This window comes from Poeciliopsis prolifica, unplaced genomic scaffold, assembly GCF_027474105.1.
Source record: "Poeciliopsis prolifica strain line A6 unplaced genomic scaffold, Auburn_PproV2 SCAFFOLD004, whole genome shotgun sequence".
NCBI classification, from domain to species: domain Eukaryota; kingdom Metazoa; phylum Chordata; class Actinopteri; order Cyprinodontiformes; family Poeciliidae; genus Poeciliopsis; species Poeciliopsis prolifica.
This window is the reverse complement of record NW_026562379.1, coordinates 8582281-8603001: the sequence shown is the minus strand read 5'-3', so window position 1 is coordinate 8603001 and position 20721 is coordinate 8582281. Positions and strand designations below refer to the sequence as shown.

The window sequence follows — 20721 nt, the reverse complement described above, 5'->3', positions numbered from 1 at the left end:
ATGTATCCACCACAAAATATATATGCAAAGCTTTAAAATTATCATAAAGAACAAGTGATCCCAAAATGTTGATTTTCTGCTGAGTTTTTTTAACCTCCCTCACCTTCATGAAGCTGTAAATATGAACACGTCTGGTCATATTTACACAGAAAATTCTGATCATTTATAATTTTATCAAGACCCAACATAAAAAGTTAACTGTGAGATTGATCTGATGATATTCTGGAGTTTTATTTAATTTCTGCATGACCACAAACACTTCACTGTGTGTAATGTGCTCTCATGTTCTCTGTTCCTCTTTTGTCCCACACTACAGTGGAGCTCGATCAGGCTGACATAATTTGATCTGCCCTGCTGATTTCACATCAACTTTCTGCATGACTGGCTTTTATTCCAGCACAAGACTTTGTGCATGGCCCTGACAGAGTGACAACACATCTATTAGAGCAACAAGCATTTGAGCAGCAAAGAGGAGTTTACGCCATGTTTCAGATTTTTAAACATTATGGGATAGAACTGTATCCAGGTTATGAAAAAATAAGAAATTAATCACAAATACCAGAATGTAGAAGAAGTAGGCAGTGTTGCAGTACTTGACAACGGTCTTGGTCTCGAGACCATTTTTCTCGGTCTGGTCTCGGACTCGACCGCATTTGATCTCGGTCTTGTCTCGGTCTGGCGCTGAGGACTCGGGATTTTATTTCAAGACCACTCAAGTCTGCAACTGTGGAAATATCACTAAACTTACAGCATCCTGTCCAGTTTATTTGTTGACATGTTAATTAAAATCCAAGCAATAAAGTGAAAATTAAATGTTTGCCTTACTCCCCCCCAGCTACTCCCACCTTTCACTCGAACACAGCGCCCCGAGACACACGCAGTGGTTTTCTTTGAGCGGGAGAAGATGTCTGTCTAATTGTCAGTAATAGAATTGCGCTGCATAAATTATAAGAAATCCGATGGCAACAGCCATTGATATTTATTTATTTAGAAAATAAATAAAACAAGAACGAAAGAGCATGCAGAGCATGCATATTTGTCTTTGATTGTTTTCGTTCAAAGTGGCAGTTGTGATAACGGCAGACATTACAGCATTGTGCTGCCAGGCAGTGGGAGAGAGGGTGAGAACAGTCATGGTGAGCACCTTGTGCTTGGTTACTTCTTGCTTGTTGTTCTTTGGTCAGTGTTCATAGTTGAGAATAGTTTACCGTCAGGGCATTGCTTCAATAGTTATGTTTAATGGTACAGAAAATGGTGATTTCTGACAATGACATGGGCAAATGCCCAGGCCATTATCTTTTTAGATAATATTGGTTAAATTTATTTCAGCTCTAAATATTGAATATCTGTGTTTTTATGAAAATGTGAATCTTTCAGATCAATTGATTAGCAATTTTGATCATATTTCACATTTTATTGTGTCATGTAGCGCTGGTCTTAGTCTTGGTCTTGACTCTGTCTGGTTTTTTGAAACAACTATAATTCAGAACAATTGTAAAAAAATATATATATATTAAAATTTGCTTCCGTTACAGTTGAAATCTGACACCATGTAGATCTGTTTCCTATCCCAAGTGGTTATCTTTCAGGCCAACTGAAAGATGCTGTGTGAGCATTTTTGTGCTCATCCTCTGCTTTGACAGCGTGTGTCTTCTGGAGTGCAGAGACCAAACAGTCAGCTAGCGCATACAAAGTGCAGGCTGTCTCTTTCCACTAGACTCAGTACGACAATTTTTCTTTGTCTTGTTTACATGCCCTGCAGTGAACCAACGGTGTTTCATGTAAAAATCATTAAAAGCGCACAAGAGGGACTTTAGTCTTGTTTTGATGCTTTCAGTAATCTTTAAAAAATTATAAATTAACTGTTATCTGCTGATTCCAATATGGCTTTAATTAAAAACTGCTAATTGTGAGAATAATTTGTCTGGTTGAAGTGGCTGACTTGCTTCTGAGAATGGATCTTGGCTCATACTGAGGTTACGTCATTCAGGACAGATTGGTTAAACAACCCGGTAAGCAAACTGTCCCCCAATCAAGGGGAGGTATCATGTACATGTAACTCTACCTGATAAAATCCCAGAGGCGTGAGAACCAAGAACCTCATGTTGAAACTGCTGCTAGACTCATTTATAATCTATAAGTGGATCATACAATGTCTTTTCTCTCTCTCTCTCTGTCCACTGTAGTGAGACATTCAGACCGAGCAGGTGTCGGTGGTGCTGCTTCTTTCTGTGTCCAAGGTGCTTTGTAGGAAGAATGCTCACGTCATGCAGTGCAAGCCGATCTGGCCTCTCAGTAATAATTGAGAGAATTTCCATTTAGGCACACAAAGGCTTCAAAAATAGGAGCAAAGTTTCCCAGCCTTCAGTGGACATCGAGCTGGTCTTGATTCACTCTGTTTATTGATGTTCAATCAGTTTTTAATCATTTTGTTGTTGTGAAAGTCACCCTATGCAGCTTTTGCATCAGTTGTAGCATCGTTGTAAAGTGGCTTTACAACGACATTAGGATATTTAATGAGAAATTTCAATAAAATACTTTTTTACTTTAACATGAAGCTATTCTGCAAAAGAGATTTTGATTCACTAACTTCAATTGAAACATATGAGAAGACTTGCACTTTTGGTGGGGAAAATTATCGTAATAAAGATTTAGCTTTGTTGTAGAAACTATAAACTAATTGTACTACTTAATGTAACTGGTGGATAACTCTGATAGACTACTGTAATAGATTTCTAACCCATATTTTTTTTTTTTCAAATGCATGCTATTTTTGTGATTTTTGTTTGTTGCTATAACAACAAGGAGTGATAAAATTGCATATAGCTTTGAAAAGAAATGGCATTGTTCAAAGTTTTCACAATAAATTAAGTGCTTAGTAGCATCTATTTACTTTCTTTTAAAGCTGAAAATTTTAGTTGTTTCTACTACTGGTAAAGTACATTTATATTTTTATAATATTTAACATTTTGATTGAGTAACACAACTATAGCAAATAAGATAAGGAATGAGGCGTTTTGCTCCTATACTGTAGTTCCCACAAAATGACTATTTCTGGAATGATTAGAAATGTTAAAATTTAGCTTTTCTCTTAGCAAGGAAAATGTATTGTAGCCTTCTCAGCTTCAGCAGGCAGCAGCAGATGAGAGAAGCCCTCTACAGCTCTGTATCTGGCTTCTTAATAAAATAAATTGACATTATAGCAAAATGTTTTTGCAGGTGTTGAAACTGTAGCTTATTTTAATACCAAAAAATATCCACTTTTAATCACTTTTACCACTTTAGGTAGTGACCCATTTTAACTATTATACCGTTCAGGTTTGTATTGCTTTGAGCGGATCATGTCAGCCCAGGCAGCTGTAACTTTATCTGAACATCTTTGAGGGCCTGAATATTCTCAGTATTACATGTGTTGAGCAGTAATTAAATGACAGTTTCACCCTTTGAGCATAAGAAATGTCCTGTGACTGCAGGACCTACATATTGAGTTAAGCTTAAACAATTCTTACTGTATGAATATTCACTAACAACTATAAACAATGAAGATGGGTTCACTTTACTGCTGTTGTTTCCAGATTTATTATTGCTAATAAGAGCTAGAAAACTGAGTTGGTCAGCCTTTTTAGCTGCTGACTCTGGCATCTTGTCTGGAATGCGGCCTAGATTCCTTCTACCCCATGCCATGCACAAATCAATTACCTTTTCTTATATGTGGTGTCACAGGAAATATATTAATATATATATATTTTTTTTTTTTAAAGTGAAGTTGGGTATTAAGTTGTTGGATTTTTTTTTTTTTTTAACTTTTTAAGATGGCAAGGGAAGCGGATTACATTGTGTTCATAGTTGTGCAGCAGAAATCCAGCCGTGCAGGACAGCTTTCAAGATACCAGGGACTAATCTGGATATGCTCAGGAATGTGACAAGTGACTGACGTTCTGCCTCACAGAAACTATCTGCCTGTATTGAATAAATTGAGATTCAAGGGCATCCCACGGTGTTGGTATGTTAGAGAATCCAAACAGCATGGCAGCTGTTTGCTCCTTGTACTGCAGCAGAAAGGGAACTAAAATGAGATGATCAGAGAGGATCATACAGTTAGCATTTTTTTTACAATGAATGGGGAAATGTTCATCTGTAATATAAACTTGTTGGTAAACATAAAACTTAAAAATTAAAGTAAATAAATAATACATGTGCTAACACATGTTGAATTGTCCTCTTTTTCTTTTAATCATTCTGTTGAAGTGTGAACGTCTTATCAGAGTTCTTTTTCTTCTTTATGAAGAACACACATCACACAGATCTGTGTTTGAGATCTGCGTAACCTCAAACACAGATCTGCTGAAATCTCCTCCTAAAATAAGAAAAGATTTGTTCTTTCAGTTTCCATGTTGACTGATTCCTAAACCATAAGAGCATTGCTGCAGACCCATCGCCCCAATCCAATAGCTTCTTTATTAAATGCAATATTGCAATCTGCTCTACTAGACCGTGTCACAAAAGACAAATAGAAATATTCTGACAGGAAGTCAAGGAATAAAAGTAATCTCATGTAGCAGTTTATTGGATGATCATGTTGGTGGTCCTGTATTGCTGTGGGTCCCAGCCACCCTAAAGCATCACTTTGTTAGACGAGATTAAAAATGTAAGGCCAATGTTGTCTCACCACCAAGACAACTTCTGTTTTAATAAAAGAAGTTTATGACAGTGGTAAATTTCCCCAGTTGAAGTAAGCATTTGGTTTTGAGAGTTGATTACTTCAACATACTTTAGTGTTAATTTCTTTTTAGAAAGTCTTTTTATATTTTGTCTGTGTGAAGCACTGGTGTGGTCCAGTTTTTAGGATGTTTACCTCAAACCTTATAGTAAGAGAGCACTTCTATCCCTAGAGTTAGAGCTGCGTGACGTATCGCAAGTCTACCATCACTGCAATACCAATGTGTTTTGGTCTGAAATAATTGTGGGCTAATAAATATGCTGTGTATTTTCTTTCTTTGTCTTTAACTGCAGTGCTAAACTGAATCACAGAAATTTAACCTACTTCCAGTTTACCTCAACATTGCATCAACATAACCTGTCTGTCCTTTCCTAAATAGCAGAGGAAGAAGGCAGGACAAAAGGATATTGGATCCTGTCAAGCATCAAATATCAGAAAATACAACCACAAAGGATCCAAACCTTCAAATGTGATATAAAGAATAAATCAGATATGTAATACGCAATATGTCATTTTTGTCTCAGCTTTAATGATTAAATTTTTTAAATTTGCCATCAATGTCAAGGTAATTATTAATTACCTTTTGTTTATAATGTGTATAGATAAAGACAGTCAAGGTGTCTGTGGCAGAAGGTAAACTGGCAGGCTACAAATTCCAGTCCTGAACCAACCACTTACAGAAACAAATTCAAACAGCAAACTGCATTCACAGCAACTCGTCTTGCTTCAAGAAATGCATGCTTGCTTTGCAAGCATTTCTTGCAAAGAAATGTAAGACAACACTAGTCTTTTTTTCTTTATTTTAGATGAAAACAAGGTTTGAAGATGGAAGAAAACAAATGACATAAGTGAGAATGAGTGGAATGTGGTTTGTTTAGGCTGCTGGAGTATCAGCTGAGAAGGTGACCTAAATAACCTGCAGAAAGTCAATTCTCCAGTTAGTTTTCATTCCCTAAATAACAGAGAGGAGTATAGGCCAGCAGAGTACATCACAAATTGTGTGTAATACTCCTATTTTCAGGAAAGAAATAGTTTCCTTTCATATCCATGTAATATTTAGCCAGTTGGACAGAGTCCCGTGGCAGCAGATGCTCACAGCCAACATGAACATTGTCCGAAATGCGAACGGTCAGACAGTGATGGACAAGCCAAAAGAAAATTAGCAAATTTTGCACATTTTTTTCATTATTGTAAGATTTACCCATATTAATCTCCAGCCAACAATCTTGTAATATCATGCAGCTGTAAATTCTATGCACATTGCTGCAGGTGTGCTGCATCCTCTAACCTAATGATAAGGCAGAAGTCCAAATTAAAACCCCAAATAGCAATGGAAGAGCTAGAGCAGACAGGCTGTGATCTACACAGCAAGTGGCAAACAAAGAGACCATGGGCACAAACTGTTGGAGAAACACTGCTGACCAAAGAGTCAGGCATGTTTCTGAGGCAAATCCTTTTAGAAATTGCTCTTGCCCTTGAGTCGTCCATTCCAGCTCTTACATTTAAAGAAAAGTATCAGTATCATTTGTAGAGGAGAAACATTGCTTTATGAAAATTTTAACATGAAATAAAATATGGGCACAACATCTAGACCATCCCAAGTGTGCAATTATTTAACAATACAACTTTCCATTTCCATTTTTGTCTTCTATTGACATTGCTATGACTTCAAATCTTTGTAGCTTTTAGAGATTTATTTTTCTAAGCAATTTTGTAAAATATGCATAGAACAAAATAAAACAAGGTATTCAATAGCAGTAATTAGAAGCAAACAGCTGTATCAGTCTACAGCTCTCTTGCAGGCCAGCTGTGTAACTACTGTGGTCGAAGCCTCCTGACAACATAATCAGGTCTCATTCATCCCTAACCTGATGTGAGCCCATACACACAGCTGAGGGTGTACACAGCTAATTATCTTCAGTGATAATCATTGGAAAACAGATCCAGCTTCACCTCTTTCCTACTGTTCTCCTGACATTTTTTATTACAGCAATAATGGAACTGATTATTCAGCCAACGGGCCTCTCACAGGAAGTGCACAACTACACCATAATAAAACAACAACAAAAAAACAAAAACATATCTGATAGGAACCAAATACTTGATGCATATGACACAGGTCAATCGTGTTACATTGTCAGTGAATGAAAAGGTTTGCGGTGTAAATATGTCGCTGACTCAACAGTTTACCGGAATAGGACAGTTTATGGCTACTTTTGGAAAATTTATGCTCCCTAAACACTAGCTGTTCCTATCAATATTTATGTAACAATAGATTTTGAATGATACCAAGTAAAGGTAGCTAAACACAATACTTTTGGCATGGAGTCACAATTTGCTTCTTTAAGTGATGCATAAGAATCTGGGTGAGACTATCTGCTGACATAATTATTATTTTTGCACTTCCGCCATCATGGATAACTGGAAGAGAAAAATCCTTTGTTACAAAAAAAAAAAAAAAAAAAAGAAATCCACTGTGCAGTTACAGCAACCATGTAGGGGACACAAAGTGGAAGAGGGTGATCTACTCACTGGAGGTCAAAGTTAAACTTTTTGAAGCAAAATGTTACAAACAGCATTTTTCAGATTCTGTGAAACATGGTGTTGAAAGCATCGTGCTCCGTCTTCAGCAGGGACAAGGAAGCTGGTCAAAGCTGATTAAAAGATGGCTGGAACTACATTTAGGGTTTTCTTGGAAGAAAACGTGTTCTAGGATGAAAAAAATAAAGATTGGGGCAGAAATTTAACCTTCAAACAGAGAAAACACTCAATAGCTCCAGTTTCAATCAAAGCCTATTAATTGGTTTGTGAGAGGAGTAAATCCAACTCAGAACCTATGACGAAATGTAAAAATGTATGCTATGATTCACTGTCCATCTAAACTGAGGGATTTAGCAAAGAAAATAAAAAAAAATAATAAAAAAATTAGTTTAAGATCTGCAAACCATGAAGCAAAATGTTTCACTTCAAGAGTCTGAATATACATAATTCAAGCCACACTATTCAGATTATAATTTCCTCCAGAATGATGTTTTACCTTGTTCAGGCTGAAATTCTAATCTGTTAGTACCTTTCAAAGAAACTGTAAAATTGTACTGCATATTTTGTCAAAGTGAAAATAGTTTTAAACCAGATGATGTTAGGGGAGTATTTAGTATCTTTCATCTACTATGAATTCTTAGTACTATAAATTCTTAGAGCAGTAAATCATGTCAATCGGGTATAATTTTTCATGCAATGTTTAGTGTTACATTAGAACGGACAACAGCTGAACCACTTAGTTTCCATTAAATAACATAAAAGAGAGAAGATAGTGTAAGGGTTATTTAAAAATAGGCCAACAACTTTGTCTTATCACCAAGCAGTAGTTTTGATTCTGTAGTAAAGGTGAGAAATCTACAAGCCATCCAGGAAAAATTACACATTTTTATGAGGAAAAGCTTGTTCCCCCAAGTGGAAGGTACTTCAAGAAAAGAAAGAAAGGGGGGGGGGGGTCAAGCTGCCTCTCACCTTGGTGGTGTTATCATGTGACCTCTGATAGCGCTTCCACCTGCATCCATAGATCCCAGTGATACATGACAAACACAGCTGCCGCTCATAGACTTGGAGGGGTTGGTGTTTCACCATGCTCCTTCAGTCGCTCCTGCTGTCACAGCCACAGCTAACATCCCATTGGCTCCCAACGCTCCTGCAGAAAAAAATAGAAACATCAATGATAAAGTGGGTGGGAGAAGTTGTGCAACAAGCCGTCTCGACAGGAACATGCCTGTCAGTTTGATGGAAAACATGAGCTGGTTTGAAAAGCATCAAGTCTCTGCCACAAAGGCTGACATTAAATTAAGACCTTGTTTCAGAGGGCCTGTTTTCACTGTCAACTGAGAATGCAACGAGCTTCCACCAATGTGTTCAAGAACAGAAAAAAGAAAAGTGATTTGTTCAGAGGAACAAGTCATCCAGTGAATACAGTGAATAGACAGTGGAAAACTACCATGTCTGCTCCATTTATTCCTTTTATGTCACAACCACAAAAAGCTCCACACAAGATAACTGTAGGATTTTTCAAACTCCATATTGATATGTTAACATGAAGTTTTGCAGGCCAACATGGTAAAAGTGACACTAACAACCCAGAATACAACATGATTAATTTGATTCTGCTGTAAAAGCAACAATTATATCTCAGGCGTACTGTTCACGGAGTTGTCGTTACAAGGCAAAAATATGTAATATAAAAAAAGCTTTTTCAAAATTATTAAACTCTTTGACTGTGGCTCTTCTCGGTATTGAGTAAATCCCTGCTGTATATAATAACACAGTCACTGTGTAGGAACAACATCAGTACACTGGTGAGCTCAAATCAGATGCTGTTAGTGAATATGGTTGGAAGTACCAGGGTGTGTTTGTGAATTACCCGAGTTCTTACTGTTCTCTCACCGATCTGCTGTTGATTCACCTCAAACACTCCATAATCACCCATAACAACAATTAAAGCAACGCAGACTGTTATCAAAACTTTACCTCATCTTTCACAGACATGACAGAGCCTGCTTTTCAGCTGCCAGGGCAACAAAACATTTGTCAATTTAAACATAAATGGCACGTGACAAATGCAATAATGATTAGACGTGTAAAAATGTTTTCTTGAGTCATTTGAACTTCTATTCCCTCTTTGCTTGTGGTTTTATTCTACAATAGGGTACTGTACATGTAGTTTTGTGACATGTAATTTTTCAGTGCAATGGTGCATGTGTGTGTACGCTCCTGCTATAATCAGGCTGTCTCACATTCTAAACAGCTGCTAATTACCATGCGCAGCAGTGGCTGTGCTTCCTGTTATTACTAAAACTGCTCAGAGGAAGATGGGCCTGACCCAAGGCATATAATGAATCTGACTCCCCCCGGAAAGACCTCAAATCTCTTAACTCCAATTGAGCCATGATGGTCCATCTGTTAAAATGAACTGAATGCTAGTTTTCCAACATGCTACACTGAGGGGCTCCGAGTTCACAGAATTGAATTAACAAGATCGATTGGACTTGAAAACAAGTGCTCTGCCAACAGAACCCTGAGCACAAGCAAATCAATGTCTCCCTATATCACCCCCCGATCTAGAGGTTTAAAGAGAACTCAGAAGTGCTGTTTTCATTTTTCTCCTAAAATCTAAATATGCTACAGCCATGAGAAGCACTGAGTGTATAGAGCTCTCCATTTTGTGCAAAGTGATGGAAACAATTTGTACGCACTTAGAAAACACAACAACTTCCTAACAGTATTGATGGCAAAGCTATGAGTGAGAAGACACGCCCCTTTGATTATGTGCATGCAGATAGGAGCTAACCCAGTTAATTTCAGCAGACTGCCTTGTATGTTGTAAAAAGTCAAAGCGACCAGTAATATGGGGGTTGGAGTTGTTTTCAACTGCACATCAGTGAGTCACAAGTAGTACATTTTTGAAACATTTAAACTAGTTGGCAAAACACAAGAAGGGCAAATTTCAGTGCATCTTTGGTGCTGGACTCACAGGTGTACATTTTTCCCCTCAAAGCAAACATTTTCAGAAATACGTCCCAACTCTTTCAAAAGTTTCTTTCTATGTCTGTAAAAGTCACAAATGTCATCTTTAATCCTGTGGAGTGGGACATCAAAGAAACCTAGAAACGACCCCAGTCAATGTGAGATATGATCCCAATTAAGCAGAGTAGCACTGAGGCTACAGATTTACCGCCCTGAAGTTGAAGGGTCAAACAAATTGTGCTTTTTAATCAGGTCTATCCCACAAGAAAAATACTTAAAGACCCAAGTCAAATCACTTAATTAATCCCTTAATCAGCATGATGTCTTAGCAAGAGCTAATCAGTGAAGCATAACCCAGTGGATAAAGTTGAACAAAATTTCTCATGTCTAATCAAACGTCCTAGGTTTACCATCTACACAGTCATTTCTTTCCCCAAGAAGACTGATGCACCTTTGACCAGAGTAGGTGGAGAAATATGACCGTCAGCAGCAGTGTGGGTGTGTGAGACTGAAGACGAGAACTGAGACACAAAAGTTAAAGCTACGATTACTCATTCAGTCTCATCATCAGAAAACACGCTTCATGTTCAGCCACTTTTCAGACAAGCTTTAATTTAGCAAAAAGTTATTGAGGTTCAGCCTGACTATTGTGATCTTGTTTTGTCTTGTCCATCAACTCCTTTCGTGTCTCAGTGAGATTGAAACAGGAGAAGTCAACAACTGATAAACACTTTGCACAGCAAGGGCAGCAACCCGCCTATCACCTCAGTCAGAAGGTGTTTGAAGTTTGGTGAAAAACAGGAGATAGGAGGGTGCATGAAAGCCCTTTAAAACAGCTTTTGTCATCTTTTTTTCTGCTGTCTCATTTCCTCCAATCACAAGCAAAGACAGAATATCCGTCTGTAGATGAGGAAATGCTTCAGCAGTTTCTCATTTGAAAACTTATTCTGTCCCAAGAGCAGTGGGAAAGGTGAACACCAGAGTCCCTTCAGACAAAAAGGTCACCCCACTACTCCGTCAGATAAAGGTCCTCCTTAAAAAAAACACAAAACTGTTGATAAAAAGGTACAAGCTGTATGGAAAATGTGGCTTTATACCAGGAATAGATTAGATTCTGATATTATAGTTATAAAAATCAGCAGTTTGAATAGGGCATGGGGATGAGTAGCATGGGGTTAACCCTCATCCACCTGTTTCTGGGCAGTGCTGGACTTTTTCTTAATAAAGATCAATCAATGAAGTGTATTTGTAAAGCGTATCTCAGCAACAAAGCAGTTTTAAGTGTCTAACATCATAAAAACATAAATAAAGTCATAAAAACAACATACAGTCACCATTTAGGAAACATGGCGAGTGCCATCATCAAAATCATCAATACACATCACTTATATTGGTCAATGTGATTTAAAGGAACTAAGGGTTTTAGCTGTTTTGCAGTTTTCTGGAAGCTTGTTCCAGATTTTTAGATCAGCATAGAAGCTAAATCCCGCATTTCCTCATTTGATTCTGGTTCTGGGGATGCAGAGCAGATCAGAACCAGAAGACCTGAGTACACGAGTCTGGAAAGCAACAAAAGCAGATCTTTGATGTATTGTGGTACTAAGCCATTCAGTGATTTATAAACTAACAACATCATTTTAAAGTCTATTCTCTGGGCGACAGGGAGCAGGTGTTACGACTTTATAACTGGGGTGACGTGCGCTATATCTCCCTGGTTTTAGTGAGAACATGAGCAGCAGTGTTCTGGATCAGCTGAAGCTGTCCAATTCATTTTTTTTAGTCACACCTGCTTGAAAAGTCATAGCAGGAATCCTAAAGGAGCTGGTTGCTTTAAGACAGAGAGATAAGCCCTTTTTTGTGGAGTTAAGAGGACATTAAACAATCTGACACTTTACTTTTTAAACTGACTGCTAATCAATCTGAAAATATGTAGGTCAGCCATAATCCGAGAAAGATTAATTTAGCCACAATCCATCAATGTCTTTTGATTACTACACTGACAGAGGAAAGAGGAAACAGCATTACAGTAATTTATTGCCATTATTGGAACATAAAAATGGAAACAAAAAAGGGGGGAGAAGAACCCATAAATCAGTATTAATGTGGGCAAAACCATGAAAGTGTAAATTTATTGTGTTGTGCGTTAAAATGTTGCTTTCTTACTTTGAACAGATGGGAAAAAAAACAAAAGAACATTGGCCCTGGGGACATTTTCTTCCTTTTCATATGAAGCAAGAGCCAAATTTCTCACGAATGTGACAACAGCTAATTCGTCATCCAATAGGAAACAGCACAGGAGCAAAACAGACGGTGGATATTTTTCTGATGTCACATCACTCTGAAAGGTCTGCTGTGAAATGACAAGAGTGAGCTTTTCATTTACCATGCCAATGTTATGGGAGCTAATGATGGTTGGATTGGGCTAATATCCCAATGAGTAAAAATGTACTGATTTTCATTTGAATTCCCTCTAGACAACTTAGATCAAGGATGTTATCATGGATGTCTGAATCTTTCGGGAAAATAGAATGAAATTTCCCAGGACTGATCGTGAGGTTCCCAAAGATTTAAAGCTTGGTCTCCTCCAGTCTGTAATCTGCTCTATGGTACACCCAAGAACATCTGCTCAACTCACTTCAGTGACCTTTAGGAGTGTGCAAAGTTAAAAGGAAAGAGATAAGAGACTGTGGTAACCATTATTTTTGGCCTGAAAATAAACAGGATCTTGCTGCAGAAAGTTGTAGCATTTTAAATGGTTCAAATCTGGTCTCAATTTCAAGTATCTCTGAGGACAACTCCACTTTTCTCTTTCAAAGTACTGTAACAAATACAAACTCATTTGCTCATTTGCATTTATTTTGTTTTTTTCAAATTCAAAAATTAAATATTACCAATTCTAACCAAATTTTTTAAAAAAAGTGCTAAACAAAATAGTTTTGAATTTAATCAAAGATTACAAGATTGTCCTCCTAACCATTACTTGAATTTCGATAAACTCAAAACAATGAAAAAAATACTACTTGTTAGTGTGCTTATAGATAAAGCGTGTTCATTTCATGAACAACATTTTTTATAAGATGGACTAAACTTTTTATAGACCAAAAATAATAAAAATGAGGCCCAGATTTCTTTAATTTGGCAATGTTGACCTTCTGTTTTCCCATATGATCACAATGATCAGTCATATTGGAGAGGAATGTTCACTAAACAGTTTAGCTAGCAGATTGCTCAGAGAAAAGCAAAATGAGATTCACTATGGAGTCTTGACATTACAACTTGTTAATTTAAAATGTAGCCTACGCTTCAGAAATAGAGATTCAGCCACCAATCACTGATAATAGCCTATTAACAGAAGACAGTTTGTCACATGATTGTATTGTAGCCAGCCAGAATTTGAATTTTTGTATCATGGGCAAACTGGTCACATCACCATCTCACTTCAGTGCCCTCTGTTTTGTTCTCCTTAAGGCCAGAAGGAATGAAAAACTGTTTGGACAAAGATATTCTGAAAAAGGTGCCATCTGTACATCTACATGAGGGCTCTGCGCCACCATCTGTGTGTTGACATCACACTCATCTCTGTCCTCCGCTGCAGCTTGGAAAGCAAGGACAGACAAGTGGGTGCCACCGTAACCAATGCAGCCATCTGAGCTCGCAATAAGCTTTCCCCCCTAGCTCAAATTTGGCCATTTTAAACAGAATCATTCTAGGATAATGCCATTATGACCCTGGGAGTATCAGGGGGTGAAAAAAGGGAATAAATGGAAACCAAATAGTTTTATGACACAGAAAACAAAAATGATGAGCTTTCTTTCAAAGGTAACTTGATCACTCACAAAATAACTCCCCACAGTTTTATTGAGTGTGTTCCTTTGAAATGAGTTCAAGTTGCAAACTAACAAAGCTGCCAAAGCAAAGCCTCCAGTGTTCTTCTGAGTAAAATTACCACCATTTAGTTGAGGAATTTTAACCAGTGCAAACAGGCTAAGGTAGAGATACAGCAGTATTATCAAGCCTCTGAACACAAGTTCCTATTTAACAAGTCATCAGCAATCAAGTTTGCAACAGGATCTGCCTTTGGAAATAATAGGTTGAAGACAGTGGATGCAGTTGCATCACATTGGAACTGCAGAGCTGTGACCTTCTCTGGGCTGGAAGGATACAGACATGCTGCTAAATCCCTATTGACTTTATGACAATCCAGTGTTGGAACAACTAGTCATCATTTCAAATGCAAGGGAATCTTTGTTTCTTGTACAGCATATAGTTAGATATTGAAATCTCTATTTGAGGTGTTACTGTTATGCCCAATTATCGATCATCAGAAAAATAACAGAATCTCAATCAATCATTTTTGTGTCGTTCTGCAGCCCAAAAACCTAGCAGACATCAATTGCAGAATAAATATTACACTGTTGAGCAGTTTTGCTGGAACAAGTAGACAAACATAATTTTTAGGTTCATTAAGACATGAATTGTCTACTTTCAACCAAAAAGTAAAACTAGAAATAAGTATGTACAAATAACATGTCGTCATGTTTGTGGTGACCAGTGATTGACAGAGAGAGGATGACTTGACCCGGCAGCTTCAGAGAAGCCTATAATAATAATTCTGACTCATTCGCCCTCAGGAGAACTTCGCACTCGTTTGACAGATCCCCCAGGAGAGTTTCCACTGGTATACTAAGCCAACAAAGCAGGGTCCTGCATGCATTTATGAAAAATCATGTAGGCAGTTGTAGTGCCAGTAACAGCTGGACCCAAACATCAATATTGGACTTAAATAGACAGTCTGGTTGGTTGTGCTCTCTAAACGGTCCTTGACGTCTAATCAGCAGCAAACCCATTTAGAAACTCAGAAAGTTGCATCCCTGTAGTCTGAATTAAAAGGAATTCAGGAATTGAAAGGAAGGCTTATAAAGTGCTTTAAAAGCAAAGTTGTTTCTTTTCCCCCTTTAAAGGGTTGCCTCAATTTTTACAGCACTTTCAAAGCAATTCCCCATTTACTCTGCATCTCTGGATCATTTCCTAAGTGGCTCAGCTGTAGCAGACTCAACATAAATGCACAGTGAAATGTTTACTTTCCCACATGGCATACGTGATAAATGTCATGGCCTGTCATGCCTGCCCTCCAAATGTAATGCCCTTTAACTAAGAGAATCGCATTCAGCTTAAATCAATAAGACATGCTCTAGGGGAGAATCTTAAAAAAAAAAAAAAAATATATATATATATATATATATATATATATATATATATATATATATATATATATATATATATATATATATATATATATATACACACACACAAATATAGCCCATCTGGTTAATTAACAGATATTGAGGGAAAAAAAAAAGAAAGAGGAACCTTGTGTCGTAAATTTTGATCTGATCTCAACTCGCTCTCTAAAGAAAACTCTTGACTAAACACGTTTGAACCTCTCGAGAAGTCATTAATTACTGGCCTTCAGGTTGATTTGCAACACCTGATAAAGTTGCCTTCCCGCTCAAACTCTGCATGAAAACAAACAGGCCTTTGCTAATTTTTGCTGAGGGTGAAGCAGTCAGAGAAGAGATGGGGGGAGTGTTACTTCACAAATGGGAGTTTTAACGGTTTAGATGTTGGCGTGAAGGAGTCATGGGCTTGTAAGAGGTCATCCTGGTGTGATAACCTGAAGTGAAAATTAATGGTTCCACTGTTTTTATAGAGCAACTTGAAGCAAAAAATTAAAATCAGCATTCATTCAAAATAGAAAAATCAGAAATTATCCTTACCGGTGCTCAAATACTTTGATATATATTACATTTATCTACAGGTGATTTTAACACAGAGAATAAAAATAAAATAAAGAAAAATACTTGTTTAATATGACTAGATTTCCATTGCAAATGTGATTCTTGATCAGCGACTGTAGTGTTAAAACAGATTTACCATGTCAAGAGGGATGACAAGCGCTCCTTTAGCTTCAACACTCCTGTTTTTGTGGAAGGGAAATACCATCAAACTGTGGGGATTTTTCCAGCCAACTAATAGGCAACGTGCAGCAAAGGGTCAAAGCTGCATTACTCCAACTCTAATAATTTCTCTGAAAAATATAGTTTTAACCCTCGAGTTGCGTCAAGGAAACATTTACGGTTTTGAAATCCTAACCTATTAAGACCTTGGCATAGATGAAACTGGTAACCATTGCTTACCTGGATCCAACAACATCATGTAATGTAATATTGCATAAACTAACTGTATTTAACTCTGCAAAAGTTGTTTGCGGAATACCATATCATGATATACATGTAGTGTAAATGGCAGCATGTTAAAAACAATGCATGGTTGCTCTTACTCTGTCTGAGGATTAAAGGGATAGCACCTCCAGAGGATACACCATTATGGATGTTTATGTCCATGCCTGCACCACTGAGCTAGAAGTCCTGCATATGAAGCTTGTTATTGTTATGTTAGGGTTACCAGTGTAAATATGACTGCGGTCTTTGAGGTCGAAACCTCCTGCTTAAGACTTTTTTTTTTTTTACTGACTGCAGTAGTAAAGTTACAGGAATGTTAGTCTGTGTTACCATGGTTATGAAGAATTTCCCTGAGCTCCACAAAAATGTTGATGCGATATACTGTCAAAAACATAAACCTGTGAAAGAGAGATAGCTTCGGTTAGCTCACGCTCACCTGTCTGTCTGAGGGCGCTTTCATTTGTTTCTGTCCGTTCGGTAAAAGTTGAGCTCTCCGACAAGCCCAAACGGGGACAGTTTGAGTCAGAGACACAGGCGCGGGGTAAACGGCAAAACGCTGACAGAGCTGAAGTTTTACACCGAAAGCAAAGGAGAAAACACCGAGCTGACTGAATGGGTATTGGACCGAGTTAAAAGACGTCCTGTTTTCAGCGTGACTGAGTCCTGCGCGTCTCTCACTCGTTGTGGGCTCGGGCAGGGATACGTCCTGTCCTCCGCCTCAGTGGTTCACTGTACTGAAGGGTGGGAGGAGAGTTGGTCGGTCTATTTTATCTCCAGCCTGGTGTAATAGTGAGGGAGCGTCACCGTTGACTTTTTTTTTCCAGCCCCTTCACGGCGCGTGTAACATGCACGACAATCAGGCCGCTGTGCGAACGCGCACGTTCAGTTGATTAAGAGAACGGAAATGTTGCTGTTTAGATTAGTTTAAACTCGCTCAAAAATACATATCTGTTCATTTTCATCGCCAACACAGTTCCTAAATAAATGAAGAAAAAAAAAATACAACGTCCGAACGGTTAAAATAAGTTGACATGAGTTAGTTAGTCAAAAATCTGATGGTTTTGAATGCAACACATTTGATCGCGTTAATCTTCCAGGATCGAAGGGTTGTTTGACATACTGCTAGCGTTTCCTCTGATTGTTATAGTTTGATAGTAAGTGATTATTTTTCCATCACTTGTCATACGGATTATGGTTAAATTAGTGCCTGGAAAAAATATTTTTACTCCTTGAACTTTTTGTGTATGTGTAACATAGTTAATGTATAGAATTCCACTTGTCATTACTTCCAAGTTTGGGTTCAGGTGTAATGGGTGAAACATGTATGTATGGAACATATGCATGTATGTGTGGTGTGTGGTGTGTGTGTGTGTGTGTGTGTGTGTGTGTGTGTGTGTGTGTGTGTGTGTGTGTGGGTGTGTGTGTGTCTGTGCGTGTGTGTGTGTGTGCGTGTGTGTTAAGGAAGTTTCTTTTTGGGGGCGATTTGCAGCGACCAACTGTGGGAGAGAGAGAAATAAAGTTGATTTTTTTTGGGTCCATTTGTGAGATAAAGTCAATGTTTCAGTTTTTAAGGGTCTAATAAAGTTTTTTAGGCTCTAATTAAGTTTTTTAGGCCCCTCCCAATTATTCGGAAATTGGGAGGAGAGAGAAGGGAAAGACATGCAGCAGATTCCCCAGGACTGGGAGTCAAACGCAGGTTGACAAACAAAACCTTTCAGTCACGTCCTAAATAAAACCTAATTTTGACAAGATTAGCAATAAAACACAGTAAAATGTGTTGGGAGTTTCTTTTTGGGGGCGATTTGCAGCGACCAACTGACCTGACCTGCATGTTTTAGGAGATGTGGGGGGAACCGGAGCGCCCGGAGCGCTTCATCACCTTACAGTAATGAAGCCTGTGAATAATTTTAAATTGAAAAAGACAATGTCTAGAGTTGGCAGAACACTTGTGAATATTCTCTAGCGCAGCCTTCCAGAGTTCTGACTGACAGACTTTTAAGAAAACTTTCAATGGTGGGTAAAGCAGCAGGTCAACAGTGGTGGAACCAAAACCAGCTCTGTCTCAACTGTTTGCTGAAAGAACATGGAAGATGGTGAGGAATGTTTTAATGTTTTAATCAGCCCAGTTTGAACCTCTTAGTGACCAGAGGAACAATTAAGGCCTTATTGTACAATCAGAAGTGGTTGTACAACCACTTCTGATTGTACTCTGATTGTAAGGCCTTAATTGTTCCACAGGAACAATTAAGGCCTTATTGTTCCTCTGGTCACTAAGAACATCAATTAGAAGTCATTTATTGACAGTACAATCATTATTATTCTTAACCAGATTAAAAGCATTTATCTGTGGAATGCTAAGTGTATGTATTGCTTGGTGCACATATTGTTGATATAGTTCAGGGATTCAAGGGTTTTTATTGTCATACCACCACCGGCCACCAGGGGCTCCCCAGCGTGCCCCAGCCCCAGGCCAGGGTGGCTCCAGGGTGGGACCTCATGTACGGAGAGAACAACCCCTGTTTCCAACGGTCGTATCATCATAAGGGATCTTTGGGCTGCACTTGGTCTGGTCCCTCACCTAGAACCCGTCTGTACTGGGCAGCAGAACTCCTAGGATCACTGGGACACGCAAACCCCCCACCACGATAAGGTGGCAGCCCATGGAGGGTGTGTGTGTGTGTATGTTAAGTAAGTTTCTTTTTGGGGGCGATTTGCAGCGACCAACTGACCTGACCTGCATGTTTTAGGAGATGTGGGGGGAACCGGAGCGCCCGGGGAAAACCCACGCAAACACGAGGAGACCATGCAAACTCCACACAGAGGGTCTCTGTGACGACGCAGCGCTAACCGCTGCGCCACCGTGCTGCCCACGTTTTTCAATTGGTTTGGGAAGGCTTGGTTATGCTTGTGAGGGTGTGTGTGTGTTAAGTAATCTGTTAATTTTGTGGGAGAGAGAGAGAAAGTTGATTTTTTTTTGGGTCCATTTGTGAGATAAAGTCAATGTTTCAGTTTTTTAGGGTCTAATTAAGTTTTTTAGGCTCTAATTAAGTTTTTAGGCCCCTCCCAATTATTTGGAAATTGGGAGGAGAGAGAAGGGAAAGACATGCAGCAGATTCCCCAGGACTGGGAATCAAACGCAGGTTGACAAACAAAACCTTTCAGTCACGTCCTAAATAAAACCTAATTTTGACAAGTTTAGCAATAAAACACAATAAAATGTGTTGGGAGTTTCTTTTTGGGGGCGATTTGCAGCGACCAACTGACCTGACCTGCATGTTTTAGGAGATGTGGGGGGAACCGGAGCGCCCGGGGAAAACCCACGCAAACACGGGGAGACCATGCAAACTCCACACAGAGGGTCTCTGTGAAGACGCAGCGCTAACCGCTGCGCCACCGTGCTGCCCACGTTTTTTCAATTGGGTGGGGAAGGGATCAAATTTGGGGAAAAACGTAGCTGCTGTAAACGTCCTGCTGTCGGAGCGTCGCATGGCGCCCCGAACGCAGACGCTACAACCTTCCTGCGTCTGATTCCAGTCCTCAGTCTCTCTTGCATGTCTTGCTCCTTCTCTAAATGTTTTCACTCTTTTGTTTTTTTTACTTCTTCAGTCGCAGAGTGTTACAAATTTTTTTCCAGATTGAAAATTTAGGCTTTTTCTTCTCACCCTCCTGCATGGTGTCAGTGTGTGGATTATCCAACTTCCATGCCAGATTCGCCAGGGATCTCCTCTGTGGATTCTTGGTCCGTGGAACAAGGTCCTCCAGAAAGCTCCTCCTCCAAAAAAACCTCTTGGCTGGAAACTTGGACCAGGTCGAGTTGGATTAGAGAACTTACCTCCTTCTCTTGGGAACCATCCTTCTCTTTTCTCAGCAGGTCAGAAATGACTTGGTAAGAGCCAGACAGATCCTGTCTGGCTCTCTCCAAGTCATTTTGCAGACAAGTCACCTGCTGTTGGTACTGCTCTGTTAGTTGTATCAAAGCAGTGATGTCCGTCTCGTATCTGCAGCTGAGATCTTTGTACCTACCGTCATCCTTCTGCAAATCATCCTGGGCGTTGCTGACCTTCTCTCGCAGGATCTTAACCTCTTTTCTGGTCTTTTCCAGGAGGACGGCGTTCTCTGCTCTGATGGTGTCGAGCATAGCCTCGTCCTCCTTGGATTTCTGTTGATAACTTTCTCTCTCCTGTTTGATCTGCTGCTGCAGTTTTCTAACTTGCTGTTTTAGGGCACAAAACGTTCTTTCCTGGA

General features: G+C 38.9%; 1 protein-coding gene across 5 annotated transcripts in view; it reads right to left on the bottom strand.

Annotated features, from left to right (window-relative positions):
• gdpd5b (glycerophosphodiester phosphodiesterase domain containing 5b) overlaps nt 1-17308 on the bottom strand; it is a 35871-nt gene extending 18563 nt beyond the window's left edge. Inside the window, exons 1-2 of one of the 5 annotated variants that reach the window (XR_008605842.1) lie at nt 16913-17308; nt 8231-8408 (exon numbers count right to left, since the gene is read on the bottom strand). Coding sequence is in view for 3 of the 5 variants with exons in the window: in XM_055027976.1 (XP_054883951.1) it covers nt 8231-8347 (117 nt within the window). In the remaining 2 variants the exon portion in view is untranslated. Of the gene's footprint in view, nt 1-8230; nt 8409-16574; nt 16687-16912 lie in introns of those variants that run through there. The other 4 variants (XR_008605843.1, XM_055027976.1, XM_055027978.1 and 1 more) reach the window with 4 other exon arrangements.
• Between the last annotated feature and the right edge of the window lie 3413 nt (nt 17309-20721).